The 21,886-nt window shown below is 37.3% G+C and overlaps 2 protein-coding genes across 2 annotated transcripts; both read right to left on the bottom strand.

Annotated features, from left to right (window-relative positions):
- Positions 1 to 10,907: 10,907 nt before the first annotated feature.
- On the bottom strand, positions 10,908 to 13,152 carry LOC125192771 (uncharacterized). The gene is made up of 3 exons (XM_048090416.2): positions 12,855 to 13,152; positions 12,574 to 12,618; positions 10,908 to 11,836 (listed from the first exon to the last, which is right to left on the bottom strand). Exons 1-3 carry the CDS (start codon positions 12,855 to 12,857, stop codon positions 11,036 to 11,038), a joined length of 849 nt encoding a protein of 282 aa, XP_047946373.1. The 5' UTR covers positions 12,858 to 13,152; the 3' UTR covers positions 10,908 to 11,035.
- Positions 13,153 to 17,343: 4,191 nt separating this feature from the next.
- LOC125191866 (cold-responsive protein kinase 1-like) lies at positions 17,344 to 21,231 on the bottom strand. The gene is made up of 7 exons (XM_048089293.2): positions 21,092 to 21,231; positions 19,493 to 19,593; positions 19,215 to 19,333; positions 18,914 to 19,124; positions 18,603 to 18,840; positions 17,995 to 18,145; positions 17,344 to 17,891 (listed from the first exon to the last, which is right to left on the bottom strand). Exons 2-7 carry the CDS (start codon positions 19,563 to 19,565, stop codon positions 17,526 to 17,528), a joined length of 1,158 nt encoding a protein of 385 aa, XP_047945250.1. The 5' UTR covers positions 19,566 to 19,593; positions 21,092 to 21,231; the 3' UTR covers positions 17,344 to 17,525.
- Positions 21,232 to 21,886: the final 655 nt, after the last annotated feature.

Raw genomic sequence — 21,886 nt, 5'->3', positions numbered from 1 at the left:
ATTATGCACTACTTTGACTTATTAAAAGGTACGGGTTTTTCGCAACCCAATGATCCTGATATATTGGGTAGTGGTGATTAATATCTAGCGGTGCTAGGATTGCTATTATGTTGAATCGTGCGCGAAGTGAGTCTCGTTTGATAATGTCCTCAAGAGGAGCTCAAACAAGGTTTTATTATTCAGAAAACTGGCCAGTTGGAGTTTATTACTCTATGAATAATAAATAAATGTTTCTTGTTAAGTCCACTCTTGGAATTAATAAGATGTTAATTAATTAAGTCCATAGCAGACATTAATTAATTAATGGACATTTATATCTTAAGCGCGAGAAATAAATAATAAACAAAGTGGAAACCTGGATTACTTGTAATTTCGGATTTGGATGGGGAGAGTTCAATATTACTTCCGTAGTGGATGCTCGTAATATTCCAATATAAGCTTGTATTAAATTGTGGGTTCAATTTAATTAGTAAAAAGCTAATTGGGGGAGCCCATATCCAAAACCTCTCATAGATCCCTGTCTGGGCCCAAAAGGAACTTAATATAAATAGGAGAATAAAGGAGACAGAATCACACTTTTTTCTACATGAAAAATTTCGATCCTTTCTCTCTGCGGAAGGAGACAATTTTTTCTTGTTATTTTCTCCTCCGTGAGAATTTTAGCTCCTCCTCCGTGATGAATTTTTCTGTCTTTTTTATTCGAGCCCTAGTATTTTGATGAGATCAGCCCACCCTGATATCGAGATACAGTTCAGGAACCAGAGAGAATATCCGTGGTCTAGTATTGAAGATCATCACGTGGAGAAGGCGCGAGCAATCGACGATTCTTTGGAGAATCAAAATCGGTAACCCTAAACCATAGAATTCATGTTTTAGGATTTAGTTTCTTTGAGCATGAATTATTTGCGTTCTAGCATGCAATTATCTGTTTAACATGTGAATTGATTGATCCCATAATCGGTCAAATAGATCTTTATCTGATTTATTTATTTTGTACAAGTCTTCCGCTGTGCAAGGGGCACCAAACCCCAACAATAAATTCATGTAAAAGGAATTAAAACCTAAACATGAATTTCCTACGGTTTAGAATTACCGATCTGATTCTCCAAAGAATCGACGATTGCTTGTGCCTTCTCCACGTGATGTTCTTCGTACTCAACCACGAACCTTCTGATAAGTATCCCTAACTCAGATATTGACCTTTGGGTGGGCAAAGTTTGTCAGAATCGAAAAGGGCTTGATTAGAAAGAAGACAAAATATCAGTTATGTCAAAAACCGATTTTTCGTCCACTCCCAAAGGGGGAGCACGAAAATTAACAGTAAATTCTTATAAAATCTCCCTTCCAATCTCCTTTTATATAGAGTTACGATGGGCCAGACTAGAGATCCATGGAGGTTGGACTTGGCCAAACCTGTTGGAATTTTATTAATTAAATTGAGCCCCAATTTAATTCAAATCCAAACAGAATATTATTATCATCCACTATAGTATAATATATTGATTGCTCATCCAATCCCAAGTACGATTAATCTGGGCTTTACCTCTTTAATTTATTATTTCTCGTGTTTAAGATATAAATATTCATTAATTAATTTAAGTCCGTTATTTGACTTTAATTAATTAATATCTTTTTCTAAGAGATATCTCGTTCAAAATCTTTATTTATTATTCTGAAATAAATTTCAACCTGTCGGACTTTTGAATAATAAAACTTTTTTCGAACACCTCTTAAGGATATTATCAAACTGAACTCACCCAGCGCATGATTCATTGCAATAACAATACTAGCACCTCTAGACATTGATCATCACAACCCAACATATCAGTATTCTTGGATTGCGAAAAATCCGCACCATTTGATAAATCAAAGTAGTGCATAATCAATATTGTATGCTCAATGTTATATCAACAATGATTAAGAAATAACAATCACCGAGACCTCGTCTTTTAGTAAATAGCAAGAAAGACTTATCTTAAGTGTTAGATCCTTCAGTGTTATACCACACAAGTGTCATATATTTCCTAAAGTAAGGAAACATGCGAACTGACACTGTAACCTTTCTTGATAGGTAGCCAAAGCCTATCTAGGTCGTGAAATTCTATTTCTCTTCTACAAAGAACTGGTTGCATCACCTTCTGTGAACATCGTTCACGACCAATCTACTCTACAAAAGAATTAGACTTGTTTGCTTCTTATACATTTAAATGCTTGAGAAACATCTTATAAATGCATAAGCAAACACCAATGCAATAAAATTACTTCTTCTCGCCTTGGGTTAGAAGTGGATTGTAAAGTTTATTGCATACAAGCAATTCTATCCATGCGACCTGCTCAAAATGTGTTTTTCAGTATACCAATCCTGACAGATAATGGGACAATGAAATAATGAGTCGAGGTGGAACTTGAAAGTTGATAATGTGAGATCAAGTGAAAAAGTGTACTTTGAAGATTGAAAAAGACTAATGATTGTGCCACATAAAATTCAAAAATACAAAAATTCCCTAAAACTTAAATTTTTTAATTAAAAGTTGCAACCAACTTGTTCAACCCACCAATCCGTTCGGGCCAAGCCGTTTAACCCGCCAATCCATTCGGGCTAACCCGTTTAGCCCGTTATGTATTCGGGTTATAAAATTGCAACCCTAATCAGCTAATTTTACCGGGCTATTTGCGATGACCCACAAGTTTCGGGTTTGATTGACATCCCTAAATGGCAGTATATAGTTTGATTTAAATATCAATCAAATAGCAATGCAACAACATTGTTTTTTCATTCGAAATGTATCATTTTCAATCAGCAAAATTATCATATCTTACCATTAAAAATGTCATTTTTTATTTAAACAACCAATCAACATAATATCATTATTCATTCAAAATATATCGTTTTCAATCATTTAAAAAAATTATCATTTCTTACCACTCATAAAATCATTTTCTATTTAAACAACACTACAACAAAATATCAATTTTCTTCCAAAATGTTTCATTTCAATTAACAAAATTATCATTTCTCATCATTTAGTTTGACATTTTTATATTATAAAAAAATACTTTATATCAACGTATGTAATTAGGATTTTGCTTTAAATTCTCGTAAAATTATTTTACTTTGATAGACTCCCTCCATCCAGCAATAGCAGTCTCATTTCTAAATGGCACGAGTTTTATAAAAGTTTTAGAGTCTGTAATAAATGGTTTGTGATAGTGGAATTTGGGACCCACCTCAATTGTGTTTAAATTTTTGCTCCTTGCGGGACGTTTTTTGCATCGAGAAGGAGCTGTCAAAAATTTTTTGTTGATTCATTGCTGGACGTTGCAATATCATTAATAAGAATGACATTTTTAATTTCCAATATATTCATGCACATAAATTAAAAACTGAATTTAAAAAAACACTCAACATAAACAGAATGCCTTCAATTACTAATTCATCACATTAAGTTCAAATCTGTTCAAAATAAAAAGAGGGAACTGAAAAATTCAAATTTCCCTCTACAAAGAGTTTGAGGGAAATATGAACTCCAAAAAGTACAACTCCAAATCTGCTATAAATACATCACCTACACTCATTTAAGACATCTCCTACCAACCCCAAATCTGAAAATCTCCTAAAAAAACTCCCAACACTTATGTAAATTTAAATCCCCCATAAAAAATTCATCATAAGGATGGATAATGGGCAGAGGCAAACCCTACACTTGAGCAGCAGCATCAAGAACAATGTGGTGCAGTTTCTACTCAAGCACAAATGCTCGTAAGAGGGGATGTAATGGAGGCAGCAGACACATTTAGCATCAGTAGGAAGACAGTGTACAGGCTATGGAAGACAGCCAAGGAGCAGATGCAAAGGGGGAACCTGCAATCATAGAAGGAAATATTAGAGGCTACCATCATGTTGACAAATTAGATTAGAAACTTATCTACTCTTGATCTTCCGTGAGAAAATGACAGTAAAATTGAAGGTGAGCAAGAGCTCATTAGGTCAGTGGGTGAAGCAAGTTAAACTACGGCCACATACAAAAGCAATCAAACCTGCCCTCACTAATATGAATAAGCTAGCAAGAGTTAGATGAAGTCTTAGTCAACTTCAGCCACAAATTACTCAAGGTAGAGTTCAATATCAAAGCATGCACAATGTAGTGCATATAGATGAAAAATGGATCTATATGACCAAGGCATCAGACAGGTACTACCTCTTGCCGGATGAGGATGAGCCATATAGGTCATGCAAATCCAAGAGATACATCACCAAAGTGATGTATATGTGTGTTGTCGGTAGACCACAGTTTGGTATGGATGGGCAGGAAACTTATGATCGTAAGGTGGGAATATTTCCCTTCACTGAAGTACTGCTAGCACATAAGAAGTCAAAGAATATGCCTAGAGGGACCATGGTAACCAAAGCAATCAATTCAGTCACAAAGGCAGTGATGAGGGACTGCCTTATCAACAAGGTATGTAACCTTTTTCATTCTATTAGATCTTAATAACTCAATAAAGATCATCATTTAGCTATGTTATTCTTCTTTATGCCAGATTATACCCGCAATTAAGGCCAAGTGGCCTGTTTGGGAGTAAAGACATTTACATTTAGCAAGATAATGCAACCCTACACATAACTGCAATGGATCCGGATTTTCAGGCTGTTGCCAATTCAGATGGATTTAAAATCCAACTGTTTCTAAACCACCTAATTCCCCTGGCACTAACATCTTAGACCTGGGCTTTTTTAGAGCAATTCAGTCACTGCAGCATGAGAAACCATGCAAGACCGTGGATGAACTTATGGGGAATGTGTGTAGCTCTTTTGCAGAGCTGTCACCACAAACTCCCAATAGAGTTTTCCTAAGCTTGCAGGCTTGCCTCCCTGAAATCCTATAGTGCAGAGGTGGAAATGGCTACAAAGTTCCACACATCAACAAGGATAGACTACAAAGAACTGTGGGACTCCCCAATGTGCTGGAAGTAGAGAAGAATGTTGTGAGAGATGTGTTGTACTACTTAAAAATGCCAAAGAACAATGATGGGTCAATGTATTATATTGGTCCTCTGTCAAATGCATTTGGCTTCTAGGTCAGCCAAAGTGATGTTTATGGAATAGGGTGATCTGATCTTTTTGGTGTGTTGGTTAGCCCCTATTATTTTTTTTGGGTTAGGGTCTGATGTTTTTATTTTTTTGGTATATAGACATAGTGCAAACCTAATGTAATGCACATATTCAGGATGATGATATAAGACCCTCAGAAAAATTTCATCATAGGGATGAACACAAGCCTCCAAACCAGATAAAGGGGTGGCTTTTACACATAATATAAGCAGCATAAACAAATCCCATCAGCACAGCAACAACCAATAACAAATTACAGCATGTATATCAACAATACACCATCACAAAAGCACCTAATAAAATTTCATCATAGGGCAGTGTGAAAAGCCTCCAAACTAGATCAAGGGATGGCTATTTCACATAAAATAAGCACCACAAACATACCTCATCTGCACAGTAGCAACCAACAACAAATTCCAGCAAGTATATTAACAATTCACCATCATGAAAGCACCTTAGAAAAATTTCATCATAGGGCAGTGTGAAAAGCCTCCAAACCAGATCACGGGGTGGCTATTTCACATAAAAATAAGCACCACAAAAATACCCCATCAGCACAGCAGCAACCAACAACAAATTCAAGCAAGTATATCAACAATTCACCATATAGCAATAGATTAATCGGCCAAACATCACAAATTTCATCATATAGTAGTAGTTTAAACCTCCTAACCCAAATTGGGGTTGGCTTAATCAAAACACAATCACCACAATACATTAGAATGCACAAATTCCAGCAACCAACAACAAATTTCATCAACATAATCGGTCAAACATCACAAATTTCATCATATAGGGAAAGATTAAACCTCCTAACCCAAAATGGGGGTGCCTAAATCAACATAAAAAAATTAGAGAAGATCTTTCATGCCGAGCAAGAGAGTCGGGAGAATCTCCTTGAACCCTCTTCCTCAACAGGATGCCTCCGCCTCTTCACCTGCGGAGTTTCACGGACCACAGTGGAGTCAGGACTTTCATAACCTGGCGTATCATGGACAATAAGCTCAGAATCGAGCATGGTCTCCGGCATGTCAGGAACTATGGTGGAATCAGTCACCATCCACGGCATAGCTTCCAGATCTGGAGTTTCAAGGAACATAGAGGGCTGGGAATCGGTCCAGTAAGGGCCTTCGACCATCGGAGTTTCAGGAACTACAGTGGATATCGAATCACCTGCCTCCCACGAGTATGTGGGGATAGGAGAAAGGTGGGTTGCAATAGGAGTCAGGATCGACCCCTCCGGCGTGTCGAAGTTCCACTCCGGCGTCGGATTCAGACAAGGCCAACGTGGAAGTTGAATACGATTTCCGACCGAATCCAACCCATAGATGGGGGATAGGGTTTCAAAGGGCACATCATCCATTTAGGGAAGAGGAGGAGACGGCGTGAATTAGGGTTTCCACGGAGGAAGAGGAGGGCGAAAGAGTGAGAGTGAGACTGAGAGTAAGAGAGAATGAGGGTGAGAGAATGAGGCCGAGAGAGTGAGAGAGTGAAATCAAGGTTAGGTGGGTGAGTGCTTTCTTTATGTCAATTGAGTAAATTAGTGAGAAGGGGGAGAGTAATTAAATTGTCAAATTATGGTAAGTAGAACCAGGACTCCTATTCTCGGACGTCCTAAAAAGAAAAATAGGACTATTGCTGGACGGAGGGAGTATTTTGTATAAAAAATAATTTTAATTGAGTGTGTTACGTGAAATTTTATATTTTATAATTTTTGGAGAAAATAAAGTTATTATGCAATGCTTGAATACGTGAATTACACCCCTCTTTAATTATGCACTGTTTAAAATATGTTTCCAATAGCCAAAAATGACATATTTCAAGCCTAGATGTCATGCTAATGCATTCCTTATATCTTAATGCACATTTATTTGCTTAATTATATCACGATAGTTTTTCATTCAGGTAAGATCACTCACAGTAGCCGCCATCCCACCGGCTGTGCCGCCGTCATGTGGCTCGGCGGTTGGGACGGCATCGATGCGCGCGCCATAAAAATAATGGGGTGGGATGGGCGTCGTGACTTTGGCGGTCGCTCGGCGCCCATTGAGCGTTGTCGGACACGAGCAATTTTTAAAAAAATTAATTTGAACATTATATATCCGTGTCGTTGCAGTTCATTTTATTAGCACTTCTCGTTCTATGTATTACAAAAACCTCTCTCTCTCTAGATATAATGAATCCCGATAGCGATTCCCCAAACACCGGCGAATCCCAATATCTCCCGTACGGGACACAATACCCTAGCGGCGGGAGATTCGTCACCGCCGCCGCCAGCGGGACCAGAGGTGGAGGATGGGGGAACGTTGGCCCCAATTTTGGTACCTTCGCCGGCGGGAACCAATTTCCCACCGGCTTCATTCAAGTCCCATTGGGTTTCGGCGCCGGATCCAGCAGCCTGTGGGGAATGAGCGGCAACGTCGGGGGCAACGCCTCCCCATGTAGACCTAGACCGGTAACCCTCCAATCGCCTGTCTATCCGCCCAACATGTAGGGTTGGTCGTTCGAGCGGATTATTCCACTCTGCCGAGCAATGAGGTCTTCAACGACAATGAATTCTCACTGGAGGAGTTAGGGATTTCTCCGTACAGAGACATGATAAGGCTAATTTCATGCATTGGTTATAGGGTTAAATTCTGCGATTTCCCAGGTCTAAAAACCTTTTTGAGCCAGGTGTGTAGAGAAAATGCCAGCCCCAGGAAGAAGACAGAGATCGCCTAGATCGCCTGGTGAAGGAAGCTGGCAAGGACAATTGAGCAGAAGGATGAAGAGCCACTAGGCTGAGGAGCATCGATTGGAGGGCAAAATAGGAATCACAAGAACAGTCTAGAAGCTCTATCCACTATAAAAAGGAGCACGCAATCAACATGAAAAAAAAGTCTTGATCATCGCTTTTCAGATCCTAGTTTAGTTTTCCAATTTCTCTCTACACACTCACGCACTTGGGGGAAATCTGAGGGGGGGGTTCTCATCTTCATCTGAAGTTTGTGGTGCAACACCGTCTCTAAGGAGGTGAGGAAACACTTGTTTTAAATTTTCTGCTTACTTTTGGTACTCTCCGAGTCCTCGCTGTTCGAGGCTCGGTATTGGTGTTGTTTCTATCGTTGGATATTTCATATTTTGCAATGGATATGTCTGTTTATGTTCCGTTTATCTTATCGTGTTGTTTTGGGTTTGGTTTGCTGATTATTGTTGGATGATCTGAGTTTGAAGTTGTTTTGTAAGAAATTGATTGGTTGTTGTGGATGGCTTGGATCCGGAGTGGATTAAGCGTCCTGTGGTTGGATCTGCTTGTTTGTGTTTCATTTAGTTGTTTAAATTCTGCATTCTCATTTTGCCTCGTCTAGTAGTTGTAGATCTGCTTTAGTTTTATCTGTTCTTAATTTCTGTCGGTTTAATTTGGTTACGTTGTTTCAATTCTCGCTTTGCTCTGTTTTAGCTGGTTGTTTCGTGCAATATAATGGAGAAGATGATGTCGCTGTTAGTTAATGCTTTAGTTATTTATTTTGCAGCTTTTTAGTCGTACTCTACCTTTTTCAGAAAATGGTCCCCACGTTTAGCTTCTTTACCGAGTCTAGGTTAATCAAGGAAATTGTTCATTAGATCTGGTAATTGTCTTGCTCTATTTCGATTTAATATGCATGTTTTTTTAAGTCTATGCCTAGATCTAGCTGTTAGAGTATAATATCTCAATTACCAAGTCTAGGAATTAGAGCTCAACCCCAAAATTGCGTGGCAGCAGCCAACAAAAAAATAGTTCCCGAGTCTTCGAACATGTTTACTTGCGCATTCATCTCCGTGGATTCGATCCCTACTTCCATGTACTAGTTTTTCTTAACTAAAGCAGGTTGAGGGTTTTTGAAGAGGGAGTTAAAGTAGCGATTGTGTGCCCAACGACAGGTAGCTTAAGGTTCTCTGAATTCCTAGACCCAGTGTCTAGTGGATCCCTAGACCGAGGGTTTTCTTTATAAATTTCGGAACACTCTTTCGCTAACCATCATTAGCTTCTAACAACTAAAACACGACTCTTCAAGACACCACTCCTCAGCCGACGGAGGGGGGAAGGGGAAGGGAAAGGGGGAGGAGGAGAAAGACGGGCGGCTGGAAAGAGAATGAAGTTGCTAGCCAGTCGTCGCAGACCGACGCTCCTGCGGGGAAGGGGGAGGAGGATAAGGATAAGACGTCGGTGTACAGTTTGGCGGAGTCCGCTGCTATTGCCAAGGTTTGGAGCTCGATCGTTGATGATCCCCTTGAGGGGAATAAGCAGACACGGAAGGGGTTGTGGGCTCGTATTCAGGACAGCTACAATAGTTGCAAGCCCAAAGGCTCGAAGGAACACAGTCCCGACGAACTCCGGAAGGCATGGGATTGGATAAGGAAGGTCGTATCCAGATTCGTCGGCATCTACGAGAACAACATTCGCTCGATGACCAGCGGCCAGACACTGGACGACATCAAGGAGTTATCGTTGAGCCAGTACCCCGAGGTCGGGTGTTTTCCACAGTTTAAGCACTGGGATTCCTTTCTGGTCTTGAAGGATTCCCCCAAATTCCAGTAGGGGAGGGCTGAGGGCTTTCCGAAGCGGATGCGGCTCGGTATCTCCGGCAACTTCAGCAGCAGCGGTTCCGTCGACCTCTCCGAAGATGTCGATGAGGTGCCTCCCCCAGTTCCCCGCCGCCAGCGTTCGATCGGCCAGAAAACGGCGATGCAGATATCGAGAGGATCGGCGAGCGGGTCCGCGGAAGTCCAATCTTCCGCCGCCTAGACTCTTTCCTTAAACATCATGATGCAGCATGAAAAGCACATGTTAGACGCCGTCATGCAGTGGAGCGTGGCAATCGAACCCAGATTCAAGAAATAGTACTTCATCATGAAGCGCACTATGGAGTTGCCACTGGACGATGGTGGGGCTAACGCTGGGGATGCTGCTGGGGAGGACGCCGACGAGTGAACCGCACAGGATGACATGTTTAAGCTTTTGGAAGGGTTTTTTTTAGTGTAATTTTTTTTTTAATTTTAATGTAGTATGTTTGTGTTTCCTTCTTTTTATGTCCAAGTAATTTCGTCATCGTTATTTTAAATATTTGATCAAACACCAACAAAAATGAATTAAAATGGTTGGGTTGTTTGAAAGGCTATTGGGAGGGCTGAAGGTATTTTTGGTAAGACTTAATGATATGACATGAGGTATTTATGGAAAGGCTGTTAGGAGGGTGTCTTCCCACTCTGAGCCCTAATACATATTGTATGATGATTGGCCGATAACAAACTGCATTCTTAACAGAACATGACGTCATATGTTTATACTTTAAGGGTGTATTTGAATTGGTAGATAGAAACATTTAAAGGGTATTTACTGGCCCAATCTAGTGTTTGAATTGCATATAATTATTCAGTGTGGTCCATCATAGGGCAAAGGCCCGTTGTATTGGGGCAAGAAAAGGGTGTATTACCATCAACAAAAATTTTGTGATAGCAATAAAATGTCAGTCTTAAATTAACTAAAATTACTAATATAGCCTTCAGATTCAATATACTATAAAAAGTCAGATGATAGTTTTGGAATTACACACTATAAAGTGCTACTCCATATACATATCAAACATATGTTATTAAAGACTGGATAATATACAATCAATTCAAACACCATAAATAGAATTAGAAAACCAAGAAAGCATTGTTGCAAAATAATTGTGCTCTTTCTAAATGAAATATAAACTCCAATTCAAACACATTCTAACTCGTAAATTTTATACAATGTGTGTTTATAAATTAGATTTTTTTGGCACCAAACTAATATTTTTATGACATATCTGCAGTTTTATTACTAAAAAAGAGTATATCCCCTACCCACACCTCAGGTGAGCAACTTCACACAAGCCAAATTACAACAATTTATACCTAAAAATGGATAAAAATCCGTCACATATTCGGGCTATAGCGCAGGGGATGACGACGATGCAGGATTCGCTGCAGCCAGCGCCTGCGCGGCTCCGGGGGCAAGCACACGAAGCACTCTCTTTCTCCAGCATCCTGCAAAATCTCGAAAGCATCCAAGTACATCTCGCTCGACTGAGGGATATCCTCCATCTCGTTCAATGATTTGAGAGCAGCAGATAACGAGTGATCAGGAGCACAAATTGCCAATGGCTGAGGCGATAGCACTGGAACCTTCCCGCTATTCAGCTCCACGAGCTTAGCTACACACGTCCTGAATTCATTCATCCATGCGTCTCCTCTTGGCTGAGACTTCCCTGCAGGTTGCTGAGGGAGTTTACTCCGTAAAGGCGCTGGAGTTCCATAGTCATCTTCGGCTGTCTTGAACGACTGAAGTTCAAGATTACCAAGCCTCTCCGGCGGTAGCATTTCGGCCTCAACATCCAAGCATTGTTGGGCGGAGGTTTCGTATTTCCATGGAATAGGGCCGTTTCTTGGATAGCTCGATATTGTTACCGTCTTATCCTTGTCTTTCTTATAGACGGGGCAGATCCGGGCGTCTATGTGGCGTTTCAGATGAGTCGTCCCACTTCTGCTCGAACAAGTGAACAGCTTCCGGCAGTGATTACACTGGCATTTCTCACATGTTCCGTCCTCCTGGATAACCTTCGTGAAATGCAGCCAAACTTCGGATCTCAACTTCCCATCTCGCTTCCGCTTGTCCCCAATGCTTGCTTCGGAATTGTAGTTTGTCTCCAGATCAGTTTCATTATTCGCATCTTCTATCTAAACACAAGAACAAAAATCAACCTAAGCAGATATCAAATGCCAATCATATTAACCTAGCAACAAAAGATACGTTATCCTTAACTTCAACTCGCGCCAAGGCACCTTGCACGTTACAAAGATTGTTCTTTATTATTTCACCAATTATGACCAGTTTCATTGATTTAGCAAACGTAAGATACGATAGCCTTAATGGTAACTCATATCACGGCAACTTACAAGTTACAATGATTGTACTTCGATATATCGCCAATTATGACAAGAAGCATAAATTCACTACAAACCGATCTCAGCAACGTAGCAACATAAGAAACCATATCCATATCTTTAACTGCATTCAGCGCACCTTACATATTACTACAAGTTACAAAAATTGTTCTTCAATAGATCACTAGTTACGACTAACTATCTTATAATTCAACACAAAATTTTGAACTCGAATGCTGTTTACTTGTGTTATATGTTCAATCATGATTTCACAAGTTACAAGTTTGTTCTTGGATATGCCAAAAACTATGACTAGTATGTTTTGAGCCGATTCATTCTCCGTGATTTTAGCTATTATTCTTATGCAATTACACTAGTTTTGAGCTCTAATTATCTGTACTTATGTTCGTAGAAAAGAAACCACCAGATTTCTGCAAGCAACAAAACTAAGTTACAGGAAAAAAAAATTCAAGAACACAACAAAAGCAGATTGGCATGATTTAAATCAATCAGTTGGAGAAAGATCTTACTTCAGTCATCCCAATCTTCATGATTTCCTGGCCATGATTTCCGTCCTAAAAATAAAAATAACAATTAATTACGATTAAATTCTCCATTAAAACAAAAGGTTGATTCAGTTCAACTCTGTCAAATCCAACACTGAACATAATAATCAGGTAAAACTACTTCGAAAAACAAAAATCCTAACTACGATCACTAACAAAATCGCTAAAATTCAATCACAGCGCATAATTCTGAATCACACACAAATTAGTTGGAACAAAATTCGACGGAAAGGGAGTAAAATTACCATGATGCGGAGTGCTACGAAGCAATAATCGGAAATCGAATCGGAGAAATGCAATAAGAACCCTAGTTGGATTTGCTTCGGGCCAATATGGCAGTGCGGTAATGGGCCTGAATAAGAATTCGGGCCCGGCTCGGCCCAATTTACGGCCCTCCATTCGTCCGCCAGTTTTCTTCTTCTTTTTAACTATATCTATATAGATATCGATATAAACAGTCCATTTTCTTCCCTCCAAGTTTCAAAAACATCGAGTGAAGAAGAAGAACAGGAGAAATCTCCAGCAGCAGTAAGAGCGGCTCAGAGCTTCTATCAAATGAGAATTTTGATTAATACTTAGTACTAACTTTATTTTTATTTTTTGAGTTAATTAATTTTACTTAATTATACCTAATACTCTATGTCCATGATTAGAGTGTCAGTTGAATTTGGGACACTGGATAAACAAAATAGTGGATGTAGTCTAATATACTGCTGCCCAAGGTTTACCGAACCGGCAATTAAACTTGAAACCATAATCGTCGGTTACAATTCTAAACCGAAACCGCAAAAAATATTTCGAACCGAAATTGTGAATTTTAGAACCGCGGTTCGGTTCAGGTTCCAAATTTTTCGAACCGAAACCGCGACCGAACCACCGTTCCGGACGGTTCCGAAACCGTGAACCATGAATACAATGATAAATTTAAACATAGTTAATCTTTATATTAAAACTATAACTTTATAATACGATTTCCAAGTTTATTAATTAAAGAGTAAAGGCCAAATATGTCCCTAACATATGGTCGTTTTATCAATTTAGTCCTTAACATTATCATTTTGATTATTAGGTCCCTCACAAATAAACTCGGACCCGAATCGGCCCTCACTTAACAGAACCGTCAAAAAATAGACGGTGATTGCAATTTGACTATATTAAATTACTAATGGTAATTAATTACACCTAATTATAATTCTTAATTCCTATTAAATTACAAATTATTCATTTCATTTTGCAACTGATACTATCTTCTTTCCAATTTTGCTAATAGGAAAAGAATTATAATTAGGTATAATTAATTACCATTAGTAATTTAATATAGTCAAATTGCGGTCATCGTCTATTTTTTGACGGTTCTGTTAAGTGAGGACCGATTCGGGTCCGAGTTTATTTGTGAGGGACCAAATAATCAAAAAGATAATGTTAAGGACCAAATTGATAAAACGGTCATATGTTAGGGACCACATTTGGCCTTTACTCTTAATTAAATTGTTTTTTATTTATGGAGTCTATGGAGTGTGGATCATTATTAATAAATATTTATCAACATTATTTAATAAAACTTAAAAGAATTGATTACTTTAAATAAAACATAATATTCTAATTAACATTGATTAATAACTCGGTAGTATTCAAAATTGATTGGTTGAGTCTTCAAAATTGATTGGTTGGCGGTGGGCGATGGCTGCACTATTCAAAATTGATTGCACAAAAAACTATTTCTTTTATTTTTTTATTTATTTAAATGTTGATTTTAAATTCAAATTGGATCCAATTTTCTTCTATTTTTATCTATAAATACTTCCATCTATCCTCATTTACACTCACCCTAATTCTTGTGTAAATTGTAAATTTGATACTCCCTCTATCCTTCCTTGGGCAGCATGAGATTTTATATACTCCCTCCATCTCCCATAATTTGTCACTATTTCACCCGGCACGAGTTTTAAGAAATATAATAGAAAGTGGGTTGAAAAAATTGGTGGCATGTGAGTCCTACTTTTATATATTAGTTTTATAATAAAATGTGAGTGAGAATGAGTTAGTGGAATATGGGGTCCACCATAAATGGTAAAAGTGAAAGGTGACAAATTTTAAGGGACGGGCGAAAAATGAAATATGTGACAAATTTTCAGGGACGGAGGGAGTAGTTTATTTTGTGTGTCAAGTGGAGAGAGTAAAGTAAGAGAAATGATTAAAGTAGATAAAAGGGTGTTTCCATTTTAAGTTATGAGGTCATCTTGGTTGGGACACACCAAAAAGGAAAGTGAGTCATTTTCAATGGGACAGAGGGAGTATCATTTTCACCTTACTCGTCTTAATTAAATTTAAACTATCCATTTCCTTGCTCCAATTTATTTTATAATTTCAAACTACAAGGCAAAAAAAAATTAGAGAAAAAACCGCAAAACCGCGAACCCGAACCTAAACCGCTACGAACGGTCCGAAAACTTGCGGTTCGGAACCGAAACAGAAACCGTGAAACATCCTCATGGTTCAGTTCCGGTTCCATATTTTCCAAAACTGGAACTGGCGGTTCCGAACCGAAACCACCGGTTTATGAACCGTGGGCAGGTCTAGTCTAATACTCCCTCGGTCCTATAGAAATAGGTCATCTAGGGTTGACACAAGTTTTAATGTGTAATTGGTAAAGTGAGATGATGATAAAATGTAGTTGAAATTATGTAGTGGATGATGGGGTCCATAACTGATAAAGTAAAATAGAAGGAGAAAAGGAATTTAAATGAATATGGACTATTTCTATGAGACAGACAAAAAAGAAAATATGGTCTATTTTTTCTATGGGATGGAGGAAGTATTTATATATTATTTTTGTAATAAAATATAAGTAAATGAGTTAGTAGAGATGAAATTTACTTATCATTTAAAATTTTGTTTTTATATGTTAACTGTAAAAACAAATTGGTCCCAACATCTTTGAATTTCATTCCCAATTACATAATAACCATCTAAAATTGACCATCATAATTAGGGGTGTCAAAATGGATATCGGGAATTGGAAACCCAATATCCAAACTCGAAATATTGGGTACCCGATACCCGATTTTTCGGGTTTCGGGATCGGGTTCGGGTATAGGATTTTTAGATTATCAGGTATCGGATAACCCGATACCCGGTCGGGTATATCCAAATTACCTGAATTACCCGATTTTTTATATTTTATTTTTTAAATTTAATATAAATGTATTTATTCTATTATTTAAAAATTAAATAATTAAATATACTCCCAAAATCCTTCACTCTTAAGTCATATTTTGGGTTGATGTATGAATTGAGATGTTTATTATGGATAAATAAAGGGGTGTTATAACTTATGAATTTTTTATTTCTAAAATTTGCAGTAGTTTTTTTCTCTTAAATTTGAACTACTTTAAGTTTGTATCAAATTCGAATGACAAGTCTATTTTTTTTAAAGTTTGTAGCTTAAACTAAAAATCCAAAATTGGATTGGATACCCGAATTTTCAAGACTGGATATCCGAGTCTGGTATCCGGATATCTGAAATTATTTTCGAATCGGGTATCGGGTATTAAATTTTGGAAAATTCGGGATCGGGTACCCGGAATTTTCGGATCGGATATCCTGACAGGCCTAATCATAATATAGAATAATGCTTAATTTATCAAGAAGTTAACGAAAAATTACGATTTAAATGACAAATTTTTATTAAAAATTTAATTGTATGGGAAAATTGAGAAACGTGCAAAAGTTATGATTTAATTAGCTAGTTTTATTAGATATGAGATTAACCAGAAGTCAACTAAAAGTTAGTACTAGTATAATTTAATTGACAATCTTCCCTCTATCTTATCAACACATTTTATCCCGACAAAACACATCTAGAGGTCTTTGTATACATTTTAATTCATAGGTCATTATACAAATTTTTGTTTTAATATGTTCTTATACTAATACATTTTGTTTCATTGAGTCCTTTTACAATTTTTAGTTTCATTTAGGTTCTTATACTAATGCATTTTTATTCAAGTATTTTTTGGTTGGATGTATTTAACAAATTTCAAAATTTAATTAGCTTTTTTTTGTGTTAATAAAATTTATTTATTTTTCGCTCTCTCTTGTTTATTTTAAAATTAATTTAGTTACAATATTGACTCAAGAATTATTAAAAAAATGAAATATTTATAAATTGATAATGGGCAATATCTATAATTTTTAGCAAAAAGTATTTTCTCTCTCATACTTGATCCTCCCTCTTAATTTATTCTTATTTCAACTCTTTTGTTTTATTTTCTCCACTCAATGTATTACACATATACTCTTCGTGTTGAAAAGAAACTCCTTTATTACAAGAAACAAAAGAGAATATTTTTTCAGAAAACTTTCATGAAACCTTACCTAAAATAAAAAAACGAAGCAACTACTAACAATATAAAAGAATGAAAACCTTTGAACTAATATCCAAAAAAAATCGAACTAATCAAACAAATAAAAATATTAAACTAAACTAAAGCAAGCACGATACCAAAAGCAAAAATAAGTTCTCTTATTATTCTAGTCTTAGAGCAAATTCAGTCTTTGGCATGACTTGGTGTGAACTTTGATATAAATGACTAATTCAGAAGTCATGATTGTAATTACTACATAACCATTCATTACTTTGCTATATTCATAACTTGACTTGAATTATTCTATTTTATGGTTCTGCGTAAATTAACCACCACCGCACCTTTGACAACTGAATTACAAACTCAATTAACAAAAGAATATAAATTATACAAAACCAGTAACTAATTCAATTCCAAATGCAATTCGAAATTTTCTAAATTGACATTTTGAAGTAGACTGAAATATACTATTATCACTTTAATACAAAGATTTTCACTCACAAAAAAAGCCCAACAAAAATTTGCCATATCACTAAACATTGTCTCTGCTTAATTACTCCGATCATATATTGAACTGAAAGTCATGGTACCATGCGACACATTTGTAACTTGTAATGGAGAAGACCCATCTGGTGTTCCCCAGCCTGACGATGATCCGTGTGGTTCGTAGCTCGAGCTCGTCAGACCCAGCAGCTGCGTCACTAGGGCCGGCTTCGTGATGTTCTCATCGTCCACATCTATCTCGCCTTTCAACATTTTCGCGACCTCAGACATGGCGGGGCGCGTTTTGGGCATCACTTGGGTGCATAGAAACCCGATCTTGAGATATCTGCAAGCCTCGTCAATGTTGGCCTCCCCCTCCACCGATGAATCGACCAGCTCGGACAGCAGGCCCTTCTCGTATAGAGTCCACGCCTGAAACGAGGAACTGATATTTCAATCGAAATCCAAACCAAAATAACCGTAACATTTTCGTACCAAGACTCTAACTGAAACACCGAATCAAAAAGTTCCGAACCATTTCAAGGAGATTTTGTGCTCCGGCTGGTAATCTCTTGTCTCTGTGGCTCCTTCCGCTGACGATTTCCATTAGGAGAACGCCAAAGCTGTACACGTCTGCTTTCCGTGTCAGCTTTCCACGAATCGCATATTCTGGGGCTAAATAACCACTGCGCACGACGACTACTAGTTAGAACCATATTCAAAATCGCATTGTGATAAAATGAAGCATACAGAAAAGAATTTGAACAAACTTCTAACATCATCTAAGATGATTCATTTCCACTCATTATCAAGATTAGATGGTGATGCTCAAGAAGTCGGCATTCTATGAAGCCGGTAGATTAGAAAAGGCATCGTAAAATGATTTTGTATGTGGGGTTAGCTTCAATTTCGTTGGAAATTGAAATCAGGATAAAATACAAACAAAACCACTATCAGAGCAAAGTTCTGAGTATTTTAAACCAATTACTGAAAAATGCAGACACATGAAGATCTCTAATGAATTAGACACCATTAAAATTGCATTATCATCCATTTTACTAGTCATATAACAGATAAAACACAATAATACATCCAATTCCTAAGTTAAGGAAATAAAAATGGGATAGGAATTCACCAACTTACTGTGTCCCAGCAACACGTGTGCTGATGTGCGTCGCGTTGGTCGGGAAAAGCTTCGCCAAACCGAAATCTGAAATCTTTGCCTTGAAATCTTTGTCAAGGAGTACATTGCTTGCTTTTATATCTCTGTGAATGATATGAGGCCGGACTTCCTCATGAAGGAAGGCGAGTCCTTGTGCCACCCCTATGCAGATCTGAGACCGTATTTTCCACGTGAACTGAACACGGCTGGCTCGTCCTCCTACATTACAAGTTAATAAGTATCCTCTCGAATTAGAGTAGCAAACCAAACGTGCACTCATGGGAAAGGTCACCTAGAAGAGTTCGAGCAAGGCTATTATTTTCGAGATAGCCGTATACCAAGATTCTGTGGCCCCCTTCCGTGCAGCAACCGTACAACTTGACGAGGTTTTCATGTTCGACTCCTGATATCGAGACTATCTCATTCAAAAATTCCTTCACGCCTTGCTCTGACTGGGCAGAGAGAACCTTTATAGCCACTAAAGAGCCGTCTTTTAGCCTTCCCTACAAGTTTGAATGAGAATTTAGTTGATCCAGCAGGACAACAAAACAATTTGCAGCATCAGATGATGCAGCAAGGAATTGCGCGCGTACCTTGTAGACCAAACCAAAGCCGCCTTCGCCAATCTTGTTAGACTCATTAAAACTTTGAGTAGCTATTTGTAATTCTCTGTAACTGTACAGCTTAGCATCTTCAACGCTTGAAAAAATTTCTGCATTTGATTTCAAATTCCATTAGAAAATTCTTCTCTTTAAGCACATGATGCATAAACATCATTCAAAAGATGCATCGATACGTCCATGTTGTGACCAAATTGCTTCATGGATTATCCCACCACACGGTTTGAACAGTCTGGACATGAGATATCTACCTTCGTTTATATCTGTTGTTCGCTTCTTAGGTGAAGATATTTTTTGCCTACAGCAAACGGTGAAGCAACTCATCCCACCAATCTCTATATGTCCATTAAAACTGCAATGTACATATGCATTTGTATCTAATGTTAACATACTTCAAAAATTCATTTCTTAGATAAGCAAAAGGAAATGCTGATATTCTGAGTCATTTACCAAGGTACTACTAAATTCACACTTTACATTAAGTAAAAGAGGAACTATGCATCAAATTCAAGAAAATCTAGGAAACTAGATACTCTTAGGGATTTTGACATAATAAGCATGTAAAATATTACTCCACAAAATGCAATCTCTCAGTTCTAAATTAAGGCCTACAGAAAAGGGAAAGGCCTTCCAATCTTCCTTTACTTCATAGTTCATACAGCAACGCAAAAGCAAAATTCCAAGTAGTTACGAAATAGAAAAATGTCATCACACATTTCTCTCAAAAACTATGGTCTTATCCTAATACAGAGCGAAAGACGGGTGGACCGTATATTCATAAAAATATGTTGCCATAAGTAGCATAACGCATTGCCACTCTGAAAACTTAAGATGGAAATTATCCTTGACAGAAAGCCCTCTTTCCTTCAAGAAAAACCTCAGGCGCAAATTTTCGTTCAATACTATATTCAATGATGTGTCCCTTCTCCCAACTCTACACAACATTATAAAGGACTCCACTTTCTTTATAACCAAGCAACGGGGAACCCTTTATTATCCTCCTCTAACTCCATCATTAAGATGAAATGGTTGTTTCACGAATGCCTATCCACATTGGTTGCACCTCAGGGCTAGAAATGGAACCTAAAGATGTTGCATTATTCAATGGAGGCTCATACTTATGCTTGCGGGATTGAGGGAAAGGGCATAACAAAAGAATACCACGACAATCACGAAAGAATACTCCCTAAGGGGGCATTTACCATTGAGGATGAGGAATAGCCTAGACAAGCAAAAACTAGTAAAGGTTAACCAATTGTTTACTAAGATGGATTGGAAGTTTGAAGATATCCTAAGGCTCTTGCTAATTTTAATTTGAGCTATCTTGCTTGATATTGACAAGGGGTAAATTGGACAAAATTCCAGCGATGAGGATTAAAAAACTCAATCAATTCATGTGTATCATCAAGTAAAAAACTCCTAAAATAACAGAAAAACGGTTGAATACAATACAGGGGGAAAAGCCCTTCAATAATTTCATGTACTACTAAAATTTTACAGAATGAGAGCAATATAATTAAAAATGGAAACTTTCCATTCAACTCTAAGTCCCATAACTAGAAATGGAAGACACATCTCAGAAGGGGGAAAATCATAAATACTAAACAGAAACAACACATATTATGCACACAGAGGGAGAGAGGCCAATATAATCAATCATTATGTTATAAGACAAATAAAGAAACTTGGAAGAATGGAAAACTATGAAGAAGGAGAAGTATACAACTCCCATAAATAAAAAATGAAGACAGCTGAGAAAGGGAAACATAATTCTTGAATAGACTAAACTAGTACTCCTACTACAGATTTGGGGGAAAAAAGAATTTGGAATCGAAGAGAAGAGTTCTGACCATATCGGTGGAGGATGGAAGAGCACAAATGACGCAATTTTGCAATTGCAGTTTTAATTTTATTTTGTGGGAGTGTCTGTCCTGTCCTGTCCTACTACTTAGTTGCTTCGCTGCAATGCCGGCCCACTCTATATTACATCCAAGGTCAATCACGCCATCTCAGACTTTTCTTCTTTCGCTCCAATTCTTTCTTCTCATCTCACACATCCAATTTCACAGTAGTAAAATTTTACAAAGGTCAAATCCTATCAAACTTGAAGTACCCATTCTGTTCCAAGAAAAACAGAAACTTTTGAAAACGGACACATTTTTTAATGTAAAATTTGTAAGAGCACTCACGTTATCTGAACTTAGGGGCGAGCAAAATAACCGAAAATCGAATATCCGAATCGAACCAAACCGAAATTTTGAAATTCGGTTTGGTTTTTTCGGTTTTTCGATTCGGTTCGGTTTTAAAAATACAAAAATTTTGGTTTTTCGGTTCAGTTCGGTTTGGGCGAAAAAAAAAACCAAAAAATCGAAAAACCGAATTATATTTTAAATATATTATTATATATTTTTATCCTATTAATTTAGTATATTATATCATATATATAACAAATATTCTTCTAATATATTTTTATATAATAAATATTATATATATTATATTAATTTTATATTATATATATTTATATTCTATTAGTATATATAAAATAAAATAAATTAGATATATTAAAATATACTATTTTTTTTCGGTTTTTCGGTTTTGTTTTGAAATTTCAGTTTTTTCGGTTTAGTTCGATTTTTTAAGTTCGG

Source organism: Salvia hispanica, chromosome 4 (genome assembly GCF_029641045.1).
Source record: "Salvia hispanica isolate PSC_SH4W2 chromosome 4, Shi_PSC_v1, whole genome shotgun sequence".
NCBI lineage: Eukaryota > Viridiplantae > Streptophyta > Magnoliopsida > Lamiales > Lamiaceae > Salvia > Salvia hispanica.
Note: the sequence above shows the minus strand (reverse complement) of the source record. Positions and strands in the feature narration are given on the sequence as shown.

Bases quoted from the DNA above. Each gene is read 5' to 3' on its own strand.
- LOC125192771 (XM_048090416.2), bottom strand. The intron at 11,837-12,573 runs GTAAGATCTTTC...TCTTGTGTTTAG, and splicing joins TGAAGATTGGGATGACTGAA to ATAGAAGATGCGAATAATGA.
- LOC125191866 (XM_048089293.2), bottom strand. From the start codon at position 19,565: ATGAGTTGCTTCACCGTTTGCTGTAGGCAAAAAATATCTTCACCTAAG. The intron at 19,125-19,214 runs GTACGCGCGCAA...TCAAACTTGTAG, and splicing joins GCTTTGGTTTGGTCTACAAG to GGAAGGCTAAAAGACGGCTC. The intron at 17,892-17,994 runs GTTCGGAACTTT...TCCTCGTTTCAG, and splicing joins CACAAAATCTCCTTGAAATG to GCGTGGACTCTATACGAGAA.